The sequence below is a fragment of the Gymnogyps californianus genome, chromosome 3 (assembly GCF_018139145.2).
Source record: "Gymnogyps californianus isolate 813 chromosome 3, ASM1813914v2, whole genome shotgun sequence".
NCBI lineage: Eukaryota > Metazoa > Chordata > Aves > Accipitriformes > Cathartidae > Gymnogyps > Gymnogyps californianus.
The window spans coordinates 26,750,837-26,763,773 of NC_059473.1; the positions used below are offsets into that span (position 1 = coordinate 26,750,837).

A 12,937-nucleotide genomic window follows, 5' to 3' on the forward strand; every position below is an offset into this window, starting at 1 on the left:
AAGAAGGTGTTAGTCTTCCAGATACCATATTTGCATATTTAGAATGCTGGGAAGTGCCCTTAGTCTGGTTTTACAGTGCACATATGTGCGTAGTATGCTGATTAATTTGGTGATAATCTCCTACAGTGGACGCAGCAGAACACTTAAGCATGTGTACATCTCTTAAAGACATGAATCTGTAGGCTGTGGATGTTATTTGAATTTTGATACTCAGAAACTACGTTGGAGTGTCTTATTTTGATGTGTAGGTAATTTAAGTAAAATGTTGCTACTTAATTTTCAGATGGTTATCAGGCCGATTTTTGTTGTTCTGCCAAACAATTTGATAAAACAGCTGAAGAAGCACAGTCCAGCAAAAGTGACCATCAGTCTAGCAAAACATTACCTTCTCGAAGTCAGACTACCAAAACCCAAGCCAGAGACCGACCAAAATCCAGCTCAGCAGAGTCCACAAATCACAGTAAACTTCCTCTAGTGCCTAACAACATTCTGACACCACAAGAAGGAATAGCTCCTACTAAAAAATCAGAGAGCCTCACTAAAGCTTTAAAGTTTGAAAAAGCTAATTGTTCTTCTGAGAGCCAATACATGGCCCTTTCTGAAGAAAAGGTGACTGGGAAAGATCTTGCCAAGTCCACTGAGAATTCTTTGAGTTCTGAAGACTTGTCAAAAACTGTGTCAAGAGGCGGTCATGGAACACATAATAAAATATCAAGGAACACAGTTCAATCTTTCTCAAAGGTAACGTGTAATAATTCCCTCCAAGACAAAACTCTGAGGAGCTCTCCAAAGAATGAGGTTTTACATCCTGATAACAGGAAAGGCTCTGGTGAACCCCAGCAAGACTTACTGCTCAGTAAGAGTTTAGAAACTACATTTAAAAACATCTTGGAACTTAAAAAAGCTGGGAGACAGCCACAAAACGAGGCAACAAGTAGTGGCTCGGTTGAATTAGAATTTCCTAATTTTTCACCTATTGCTTCACAGGAAAACTGCCTGGAAAAATTTATTCCAGACCACAGTGAAGGTGTTGTAGAAACTGACTCTATTTTAGAAGCAGCTGTAAATAGTATCTTAGAGTGTTAATAGTTACAGTACCATGGACAAGTTATGTTTCTCTTAGCAGAAGCAAATGTGAATGACACCACAAGTACAGCCTGACATGCATTTAAGGTTAACCTTTCTAAACTAGATTCTGTTCTGTGTTTGAGAGCAATACTCATTGTGGTTACAGTGAGATATCCAAGTAAAGTTAATCCTTGTTAGAATGCAGTCTGTTAGGGCCTTACTATTTCAAGTATTATTATGATAGTGCTTTTGATAATTGTGCAGTACTGCAACATAACAAGGTTGCAGGTCGTTAGGCCCTATGTAATACGGTAATATACTGACAATCACAGTCATTTGAAAGGATATATTTATTAAGAAAATGTTTTTAAAAAGTGATGGAAGCAACAATTCTCCCCTACCCTTCTCTTCCACAAATCATCAAATTCTTAGTTTTTCTGGAAAACCCACTGTACCTCTATTCAGAAGTGATTATTTGCTTTGTTAATGAATCTGTGTTCTAGGATTCTTAAGTTGGAAGGATATCATCAGTGTGTTTACAAGCTTCATAATTTAAACTTAAAGTGCTTTTCTATTGCTTTCTGAGCAGAAACTAGTACTTGATATATTTGTAGTGGGTAACTTTAGTCTGTGGGATGATATTATATGATCTTAGTCACAGTGGCATGATATGAAGTAATAAATGCTTGACTAAGGAAGGTAGAATGGAAGCCAGTGAATGGCAAAGTGTACAGGATGAGGCCATGATAGAGCCATGAATTTATATATATAATACATATATATGTTAACTCTTGAGGAAAAGATTTTGCATTTTATAATTGGATGTAGTCAGCCTTGAGTCTTTCTGAAGTGGTATAAATGTTTTTTTTATTTGTTGTTTGTTTTTTTCAGACCAAGTGTCAAAAGCACTTTTATTTGAAAACTGTTATGATATTTGTAGCTTATATTTTAAGAGGACATTAGCCTTACTCTGATTAAATTTAAAGGCCAGTGTTTATTTTTGATTTTTTTTGCTGTCAGAGAATGTTAAATCATCCACCGTAGCAGTCATAATTATCAAGATATGTACAGACCAAAGTCGATCAGCAATCCCATTGTTTAAACATATCGAAAAGTGTGTAATTATTAATTCATATTGTAGAGCCAAGTGAAACCATTGCATGGTTTGGCTTGTTGTCATGTTGTTAAGATAGAATCTTATTATTTTATTTATTTATTTTAATCTATGACATCTTTTTTTTTTTTTTTTTTTTGCTGCCCATGCTGCTTTTTCCTAGTTTACTTTGGTCATGAGTGCTTTTGTGCACATAAGTGCGCTGACATTCGTCATGTGCGTGTAGTACATATGTCTGCTCAGGAGGATATAGCTTTTGTGGTTTCTAAGGTATGCTCATATTCTCCCCCAGACCTTCTCCGCAATTTCTTAGAAAAATTACCAGCCATTTTCCAGACTTGCTGATTACAATTTTCATGATACAGAGGCTCATTGTGACAAACTGTGGTTGTCAGTCAGATTGCCAGGAAAGAAAACAAAAGGTTTTGCTGTCATGTAATTCAGTCCATCTGAATAGCGCAAAAGAAAGCAGAATTAGATCCTTATGACAGTAGATTACAGTGCAGCTCAGTATTGAGCTACAGTCCACTGTCTGACCACTAAAGGAAACCAATCTAGAAAGCAATGTGAGAAAGATGAACTTACTTAAAATTCATTTCCCCTTCAACGTGAATGGAAATACTGGTTTTGTATGTTACTAATTGCCATTTAAAAAAATTGTGCCAACTTTAAAGTACATGTTTGTAAAAACCCAACATTCCCAAGTGTTGTATGAAATATTCAAGGTAATAATAAGTATTGCCAGTTTTAAATTTTTAGTTAAGTGTCCATAGAATAGACTCTCAGGCGGTTAGTTGTTTTCTTATTGGCAAAACTGACAATATAGTCTTCACCTATTGCCTTTTTAGATTTAATAATATGCTCATGGCTGTGTATCCTGATGCATATTCTATTTTATCATTTTGGAAATTTCACCATTCTAAACTATGTAGGAAGGAAAAAGGTAAGTTACACAGCTATATGTTAGCTAGTTAATTTTTTCTTTTATAGGGAAAGAAAAGTAAAGTTGCACATTCATTGATCCACTTGCTTTTTGTACCACCTCAAAATGAGTATGGGGTTTCCAGCCTCTCTACAGCAAATACATAATTGAAGTATCAGGCTATGTGTCTTCTATTGGATCTCATTTGGGGATGGGGGACAATGGCATATAAAAAATGACAAATTACAAAAAGTAATCATGGTTGATTTGGTCAGACACATTTCTCTGAACTACTTACGAGAGGAACCCATTGAACAATCCTAGCAAGATTAATCTTAGATTGTTAATGTTCTGTTGTTCACTCCTTTGAATTCAGTTCTAAAGGAATTCTGGTACGTGGTGAAGCAGTGAATGAAAGAATTGTATTTTTGTTGTGCTTAAAAAAAAAAGTATGAATTTATTAATCATATGGGCTTAAGTCCAGCAAAGTATTGTGAATGTGCATGACTTAAACATGTTTTCATTATTTTGCTGGATCAGCATTGTGATTTCAATGTTATTTAATACTGCCTAATATTAAAACAAATTTTAAACTGGCAATTAAGAAAACTATGTTCATTTTGAAGATTTTAGTATAATTTATCTGTTAGATTAGGGAGGCCTTACAGACTGACTTCACTTAAAGAGGATGTGTCACTTATTGTCAGTGTGGTATGGACTTTATTTGCTTAAATACCTTCATTTGTAAAGTATGTCTCACTTGAAATTGCTTTGTATACATTTTGTAAAAATATTTATAAAATGTTTTGTAAAAAAAAAAGTATAACAAATTGCAGTTTATTTTGTTATGTTGGATAAATACTGTTAAAAGACACAAGTCAGTAAATATATTGTTAATCCATGGATAGGAAATGTTTAGTTGGAGATTACAAATTGAAACAACCATTGCAATACAGCCAAAGATTTGGGAAAAACTGTCTATCTGTGATTGTCTTGATTTAACCAAGTTGAATATTTATATTTCCAAAAGAGGATTGTTCTCAGTTTTAAGTAATATGGTTGCAAAATATTCTTACTCCTGTGCTTTTTATAATGCAGCCCTGTTATAAAATATTTAATAGGCCAACTTTCCATACTCTTTATGAATCTTTCTGAACATATGCTATTAGGATTTGGTTCATGTGGCATTATAACTACATATAGTAATGTTCATCTCCAAATAACAAGATTGCCAATGGTCCTGCTGTGTTGTCATTAGAAATCTTGTCATGGTGAGGTTGCTGAGACACACTCTCCTCCAGCATGTTTTTACAAGGTAGAGGCATCATCTTCCTGATACCTCAGGGAGATAGAAGAAAAGAGGGGGGTTTTGTTAGTCAGCTGGCCACCTCATCCATGCTGCAGGTTTCAGAGTTGTGCCAGTTGTATTTGGTTATAGATACCTGTGTTTGCAGTATTTCCCATTCCTTCCTTTTGGCTGTGAGAAGATATTACAATTGCTGGTGATACAATGCTGCTTCCTACTTTTAGAGGGGTGATGAACCTTTTCTTACTGTGATTGAATTTTTCAGAAAGTATGCTGAGATTCTGATCTAGTAAAGCTCTTATGCTTGGAACGTCAACACTTTGTTTTTGGAGGCTATGAAAATGAAGGATTGGTGAAGTGCTCTGCCTCTCAACTTGGAGTAGGGCCTGCAGTGTTGAAAGGTAGAAATCTTTATGGTTAGTATTAGTTATTTTGTCAATGAGACAAAATAAACCTGCCTTTTGAATGCTTCCCACATGGATTCAGACAATAACAAAATGAATAAAATCAGTTATATATTATTTTAATCTCTGTTTGGGTTAGGGTGGCTAAGCATCTTGGATTTTTTTTTTTTCTCTTTATCCTATCCCTGTGGAATTACCAGGCAAACTTTCTGGGTTGGGAAACATTTGGTGTACAGTTTACCATGCAGCTGTCTTCACTTTAGAATATCTTTTTGTTACAAGAACATGGTGTATTTTTTTAATTGCCTTTCAATAGCATTTTTATGTTGGAGTTTGTTGTGTTTATTCCAACATTCAGGGCAGAATTTCTGAAGATTTGGGCATGCGTGTTAATGCATGACTTATTTAAGAAAGTCAGAACACCTTTCATTTTCAGGATCCGTACAAAGAAAAAAAAATTGCCAGAATAAGCTTGGCACAAGAAAAGGTATGTAATTTTAAACCTTAGAGAAGTTCCTCTCTTCTTCACGAAGTGTTTTCTTTATAAGCCTTTGAATTTTTCCTTTAGAACTGTACACGCTTTTTCTTGGAGTTTTCACAACGATGTGTTTGTCAGACAGCTTCAAGAAATGCAAGAAATTGTCTTCATGACTTGGGGCTCAGCTGTCACTTTGGTTAAAGAAAGTCATTGCAGAAAATAAGTTCTGGTGAAGATCTGAACAGCAGCAGCTCTGGTGCACAGATACAATACACTGTACACAGATTTCACATTGCAGTAGTGGTGGGTATACTGAATTATTTGTTTATAATTTATGGATCAGCATTTGTCTTTCTGTGCTACTAGTCTTGCAACTAGTCATTGTACTGGAAATTGAAAAAAAATGTATCCATAATAACGAGTTGCAATAGGTAAACACCAAGCAAGCTTGCTGTACTAGGGAAGAAAAAGATAAAAGGACACAAAGTGTCCAGCTGAACGAGTATTTTTGGTATAAAAGCAAAAACCTCTAAAGTTGCCCTGTTGTGTGCTGAGCATAAAGCCCTGCTTTGTTTTTTGCTAGACTTGGTACCATACAATTTTGTGGGGAAAAATGTTTCACAAATGGAGGAACAAGCTAAATCAGAGTTTAAAGCTCTTCTGTAGTATACTCTGCTTGGCCTCATACACTAGCTTTTGTTTAGGTGGGTGCCATTGTTTCTGCAGGTTATTAGCCTTCTGGAATGTAGTGCTCAGTCTTCACTGCTGCTTTTGCATTGCAGGATTTTTTTGAGGAATTTCTTCCAAGTTTTTTTATTTTTTTGATATCCCCCCCCCCCCCCCCCCCGAAAAGGAAGTCATGGAATTGTAGAATCATTTAGGTTGGAAAAGACCCTTAAGATCATCGAGTCCAACTGTTAACCTAACACTACCAAGTCAAATGAGGTATTCTCATTTGTGGTAAATTGTTGCAACTATATTAAATGACAGCGATTTTAGAATTCAGTGCTTTGAAGGGGAAGCAAGGTTAGCTAGTCCATGCTGACACATCTAGGCAGCTTTTAATGTTTCAGTTAGCTTTTATGTCTACATAGCTTTTAATTACATAGCGTAGTCACCAGAGGCCAAATTTTCAAGATTATCCTGAACTCTTGGCTATACAAGTTCCTTACTGTCACATATTTATTACAACTTGTGAAGATAGTGATGTTTCATTCCAATTAATTTACCAAAACAGACTTGTCCTGATAGAGCTCCGCTGTCTCTGCCACACCACTGAGGTGGAAGTAACGTAGACCTAAGTCTGACATTCCTTTTTAGACACCTGGCATGTAGGGCCTGATCCACAGTCTATGGAGTCAGTGGAAAGATGATTTTCAATTAAGGATTATGGTGGTAATACTTCTCTTTAAAAAATAAAAATTAAAAAAGCATGAAATTTAATTGATGTAATATCCTTGGGTGGGAGGCGATGCAAGGACTTTCAGATTCTACAGCGATGACCATCTCAGCACTTAGGTAGGTAGCTTTATATAATTAATGGTGTTATTTGGGGTGGTGATTGAATAAAATATTTTCATATAAGCAGGCTGCTATTTTTTTCCTCTAAACATTATACACGTTTAATAATTACTGCACAGTTCTGAAAATACAAAGCTTTACTCTGTCCTGTGAACTTTGACTCCAAATACTCATGCTGAGATGTGAAACCATGCGCAAGTCATGGTGAGAAATTCTTGCAAGTACTTAATGTTAGTAAGTGGTACAGTGGCTGGAATTACAAAAGCGAGCTAAAATAGTTGACATTTATATGAGGCTAAAATCCTGTCTGGATTATTGTGATCAAAACTAAAGTTCAGCAGCTGAAATTAAATTCAGAAATTACAAATTGTGAAGTTTAATTGGAGAAGTACAAGGTTGAAATCATTAAAGTAGTGCATGTCATTCCTGATCTGTGTCTCAGCAATTGGATTTTCCTCAACTTCAAGCTTTGGGAATTGCTTCAGCGATACTCAAAACTAACAGCTTTTTGAAATTATCAGGTGGCACATAAATGACACTGGAAAAAGGTGCTCATTTTTTAAACTTTTCATATAAATTCTTAAGCTGTAATTGCAAATTATGCTTTTATTTTTGTGTGTGAATTCCATTTGCTGACGAGTCAGGCAGCTAATAGGCTTCAAGAGAGCTGCATGCAGCACGTACTTGTTTGCATACAGAAAAACTCGGTTAAAGAAAATTGGCCCGATTTGGCTTCAGTGATTATTGTTGGAAGTCAAGGGGCTAATGTTATAAATACAGGTATTTAGATGCTTTTACATTGTGGCATTCAGCCACTGGGTCAGCAGTGACAAAACACATATATAAATGTGTGTTTTGTTCTCTCTAGAGTACTTTGAGGTAAACAATAATATTTCTGCACTATTACTGAATTTGAGTATTTTTTAAAATTCAGTTCAAGTTGAAGCTGGTTTCATCTCAGATTAGAACTTCTTCCAAAGTCTCATTCCAAAATGCAATAATACACAGAAACTATAGGTTTGTTTTTAAATTTCCTAATAGATCTTTTAGGCTCTTTTTTAGCCATACTGTGGATGATGTGTGTGTGGTGCATATCCTTTGAGTGAGCAGCAACAGAGAATAACACTGCTGCAAACCTGCTGTAGTTCACTTCAGAGCTTGATATTGCTAGGTGTACCTGAGGCTGACAAATGGCAAACAGAATAAAAACGCATGTGGTTAATATTACTGAGGTTCAACAATTCAATTTCACCTTGCTTTTAAGGTAAAATTAATCAGGGATTTGGAAGGCCCATATTAACAGGGGCAAATAACAGACTAGTCTGCTGTGTCTGTGAAAGGTTGGGTACCGAGTGCTCAGGAACAGGGACTCGGAAACCTTTGTGTACAGAGAAGGAAATTCAGATGAAGCTGAAGGAGACAAGGCTCCAGGGTTTGGAAGAGATGAGCAGGAAGGTAGGTAGGTGTGTATGGGATGGATTTTTGGGAACCTTTGATACTTGAATGACTAAACCTGATTTTAAAAACACAGGATGTATTGTGCACACAGGAAGTTGTACAGGATTGTATCCATTTCTGTATTAGATCACGTAATTAACATATTTAAAAAAAAATATTAAACATACTGTCTTTTTTTCCACTTGCACCTCTGTGAAAATACCTGGATGGTACTGGGTGAAGAATGAATTTAACATAGTGAATATTAGATGTAGATTTGTATGTCTTAGTGTTGCAAGGATGGGCTCAACACACAGTTTGAAAGCTGGTTGTGAAAGAACGTACCTAATATGCAAGGTCTGGTTTTAAACTGAGCAAGAACATTACTAAAAATTGTGAGTAAACTCCAAAATATTGTGGAATTGGGGAAGTGTTTTCATGATACTTAATGAGCATCATTGACAACATATTCCTTACCAAGAGGAAAGGGAGGTGTGGAATCTGTTTGCTACTATGCTGTTTTTTTCTGAGATTAAATCTTCCCCATTGATAGAGTAGATTTTGAGTTTTTAGTGAAAACTTATACAACCTTATGACACCTGTAATAATTAGTATTCAATTTATGAGAATGCATTATGTTACTCTCCTCTATTAAGGAGGGCAATTTTAATTCTGTGACAGTCTGAGAGTTAAAAGTTACTTCCCAAGGAGTTGAAGACCTGCTTTTTTTAAAGTTGAATTGCACCACGTTTGATTTGTCAAAGCCAAAAGAGAGGTGCCAGCCCGCTCTGATGTTTTTGTTGTTGTTTTATCCTTTGGCAATCAAATTTGAAGCTCCTAAGTAAATAAGCATTCTCAGATACTTCTAGCCTTAAGTCACTTTGACCTGTTTCTGCAGCAGTGTTCTGTCGGGGACTGCTCGGTTTATTTCAGAGCTATTGTGATCAAGCAGGATCCTACAAATAATCATAACTGTTTGTCTGTGCTCCCATTTTCCCTAGGTGAGATGTAATAACTTTTGGGGGAATTTAGGTTTATGTCTTCAATTTGTAAACTCTCTAGCTAAGAGACCCCCTTTAGCATCTACCCCAAGCAGGGTGAAGGTATTTTCTTTCTTACCTGGCTGGCTTGGTAGAAATAAATACTTACCTAGATACCAGGGCAAGATTATTGGTGACAGTGAAAACTGGAAATTTGCTTCATTTTTTTTTTTTTTTTCATCTGACATGCTCTTTCAGACCTGAAGATGCTAATAGCAGTTTTATGGCTACAACTTTGATACCAGGGTCCAGGCATTGAAAGAATGCAAGACTGAAGGTTGAAGTTAACTATGCCATGAATGGTGAGACCAGGTTGAAGGAGCCTCAAAATGTTGTAGGTAGATACGGATCTGTTCGTACTGCAATGCAAAGGCAATATTTGACTTGAAATCCAATTTTGTTGTGTGTATGGAGAGGAAGAGGAGAAGGAGTGGACATAAATCATTAAAGGTCCGTTGTTTTTTAGAACAGCCAAAAAATGAGGATTTTTGCTTGCTTCTTGCTTCCCCTCCTTTATTTAACAAGGCTGCAGGAGCTTTGGCATTGGTGAGTTAGTCCTCTGTAGAAGGTTTAAAAAAAGAAAAGGGAGGGTGGAAAGCAGAATACTCGGCTCTGTGTGTGTGTCCATTCCAAAGGTAGTTCAGTAACATCAGGTTCTGTGCAAATAAACAGTAGGTTTCAATTGTCTGCTGCTAATTATCACCCAAATTTGATTTGCACGCTCTTCAAAGGGACTCATATCTTTCCATTTAGTTATTTGTTTCAGTGCGATGAATCTTTAATTCAAACCAAACGTGGGTCAATTTCCAAGTGGAAAAAAAAAATGCGAGGAATGTGTTTATCCGCGGTCATATCAGTGTCTCTCTTTAGTTTTATATATGTGGTGATTCATGGCCTCAGTGGGGAGGTGAATTTGTGTCAATCTGTGAATTGGCTTTGCCTGTTTGGCAAGTTTGTAAAGGGTTTGGTCAGTTGTAGAAGGGCTTAAATAATTGTGCCTAAAGGAACGGTTCTGGTGGGCTTTGAGTAATGAGGGGAAGTTTTACAGTTAGACAGGTGTAACCAAATCTCAGTGTGAGTACATTTTTTCCCCAGGTATGATTTCCCTTATGCAACATCAGGTCAGTTGGTCCTTCGCAGGCACATTTTTTCTACTCCAGTAATTTTCTTTTTAATCTTTACAGGCAGGCTGTTTGCTCCTCTGTCTGTAGTGATGCAGCCTACAGTCTCTGAGGGCATTGAAATAATGGTTGCATGCCTTTCCTCCACCAAAAGCATCAACTACAAACTATAGGCCTATAATGAGAAAATAAGGCAATTTAAGAAATGACTGATGCCACAATTAACTAGGAAGATGTCGAGTGCTGCCTTAAAGATCTTGCAGTGCTGTGTCATTTGCACATTGTCCTGGGCAACTGGCTCTACGTGACCCTGCTTGAGGAGGGGCATTGGACAAGATGACCTCCAATGATCCCTTCCAACCTCAACCATTCTGTGATTCTGTGCCCATGATCCTCAGCAAAAATTGTGAAGAAAGGATATTTTAGTGTGCAGTACTAAATGTAACTTTGGTTTCACTGACTGCAGTTTTGAATTGAACTTTTTGGGTGTATTGAAAAATCACACACAGGTCATGGGTGTATTGAAAAATACATTGGTTTCAGTTCTTCATGACCTAGAAAGAGAATGTATTGTCAGAAACATGTTAAAAGGTTGTTACCAGTCAAATGCTTAGTATTTCAGAAAAAACAGAATTACAGGTGCCTGTATGACTATTTATCCTGCTTAAGGGAGCATATTTTTAATTTTTATGCTCTCATAGATTAAGTGCTGAGAACACATTAGCACTGCCCTGCATTGTCGTACAGTGCATTCACGTGCTTACACACACTCACCACATTCCGACTTGCAATTATCCTTGGCTGTCAGACGGCTTTTTAATTACATGACTGCCTGCTCTTCTTCCAAGAATGCGTGTCTCAGTGCGCAGGACAGCACAGGTACCTTGTACTGTAGTCAGGTCTATCTAGAGGCTTGTCTGCGTGCTGTGTAAAAGTTACGCCAAGCCTAATGAGGCCAAAGCCCCGTCTGAACAGCATCTCCATTTTCTAGGTAAGAGTCTGTCCCGTAGCAAAATGCTTAGCATCTATTCCCCCTTCCTCAGCCTCCTCTAAGAGCCAAATGTCTTCCTCTAATTGTCTCTGCTGGGAAGAGCACCGATCTCCCAGATCCCTGGGTACGCCCAGTACCAGTCTTTGTGAAGCCAAAATAGCAACTGGCAGTAAAGTAGGTGTCGTTTCTAGCAGAGCTGGCTCTTGAGTATTTACCAAACGCCACAGTGACTGACCCTCTGTTGGGGAGTCTGCTCTGTGCTGCAGCTCATCACTCCAGGCAGTCATTCATAAAGCGTTCGCTGGATGGAGTGAATGCTCTTCCTTTTAACAGGCCTTGCCTGTTTTCACTGTTAAAAATGTTCAACGTCCATCCTCATCCACAGTCTCTGTTATCTAGTCTGTTATCCACTGCTGCAGTAGCTGCCAGCTTCCCCCTTGAGAACACTCTTGATCTCTTCCTTCAGCTCATGGTGAAAGCAGCGCTGGCAACTGCTCTCTGGGCACAGATGGCAAACTTAGAAGGTCCTTGTTCAGACATTTGAGCCTCTGCTTTTTCTGCACCTTGAAATCAGTCTTTGTGATAAAAATTTGTTATTTATTTAGTGCCTTTGTGCTGTCATGGATCCAGCCAAAGAGCAATCTGCCATCCAGCTGGCTAGGCACTTCACAGTCACAGCAGGGAAAAGGGTAAATCCAATCAGTGAACTGCTGCCTATAAAGGTGGTAGTGACATTGTTACCTAGCCTTGGTAATTGGTAACAGCTATTTACCGTTGCATGTAGTTTTGGTACAGATTCTTGTAAAAAATTGTATTCAAGACTGCGTAGTCCTGTTTCCTCTTCTGCACGTAGGAACGTATAGACTTTCCAGGGTCTGGGTCCTCACAAACCAGGGGCGTGCGGTGCCGGCTTGGTGCGGGTGTTAGAGCCTGCCTTAGTTGTTGGGATGCCTGACTGCACTGCGCCTGATGCAGGGGTCTGGCCTCTCTTACCCTCAGCCAGCTGAGTGGGTTGAGGCTTGAATCACTTGTACCTCTGGATAATGAGTTTTTAGGAGTGGGGGTTTTTTTATTTTTATTTTCCCAAGAGAAGGAAGATGGAATTGGGGGCAAGTAAACACTAGAATCTGGGTAAAAGCTAAAATTTGCTCTACAAAACCATTTTTTTCTGCATTTTGACTACTTTTCAGAAAGAAATAGCATGTATAGATTCTGTAAGCAGACAGACACAATAGTACTGCAAAGTGTGAATTTCTCCCAGCTGTCTTAATGGAGTGTTGATTTTAAAACCTAATTTCACTGCTGCTTGCTATGCAATTAACACCCAGTTAATACATTTGGTTAGTTCAGCTGTGTGGTACCGTACTTTGTGTTGGGGTGGGTGTCAATGACTAAGTGAGTAGTCAAAGAGCAAACAAAATTTGAGGCTATGGAAGCAGGAATAAGCCAGGAAAAGCTGGCAATATTGTAATTCTATTAAAATTAATTTGAATAAAGTGTTAATTTGTTATGCCAAAAAAAACCATAGCAAAAAG

At 37.6% G+C, this 12,937-nt stretch overlaps 1 protein-coding gene across 1 annotated transcript in view; it reads left to right on the forward strand.

Annotated features, from left to right (window-relative positions):
* The window catches only part of BICRAL (BICRA like chromatin remodeling complex associated protein), a 35,488-nt gene extending 33,180 nt beyond the window's left edge, over positions 1 to 2,308 (forward strand). Inside the window, exon 12 of the mRNA XM_050893377.1 lies at positions 284 to 2,308. Within this exon, the coding sequence (XP_050749334.1) occupies positions 284 to 1,086 (803 nt within the window). The 3' untranslated portion in view covers positions 1,087 to 2,308. The remainder of the gene's footprint in view (positions 1 to 283) is intronic.
* Positions 2,309 to 12,937: the final 10,629 nt, after the last annotated feature.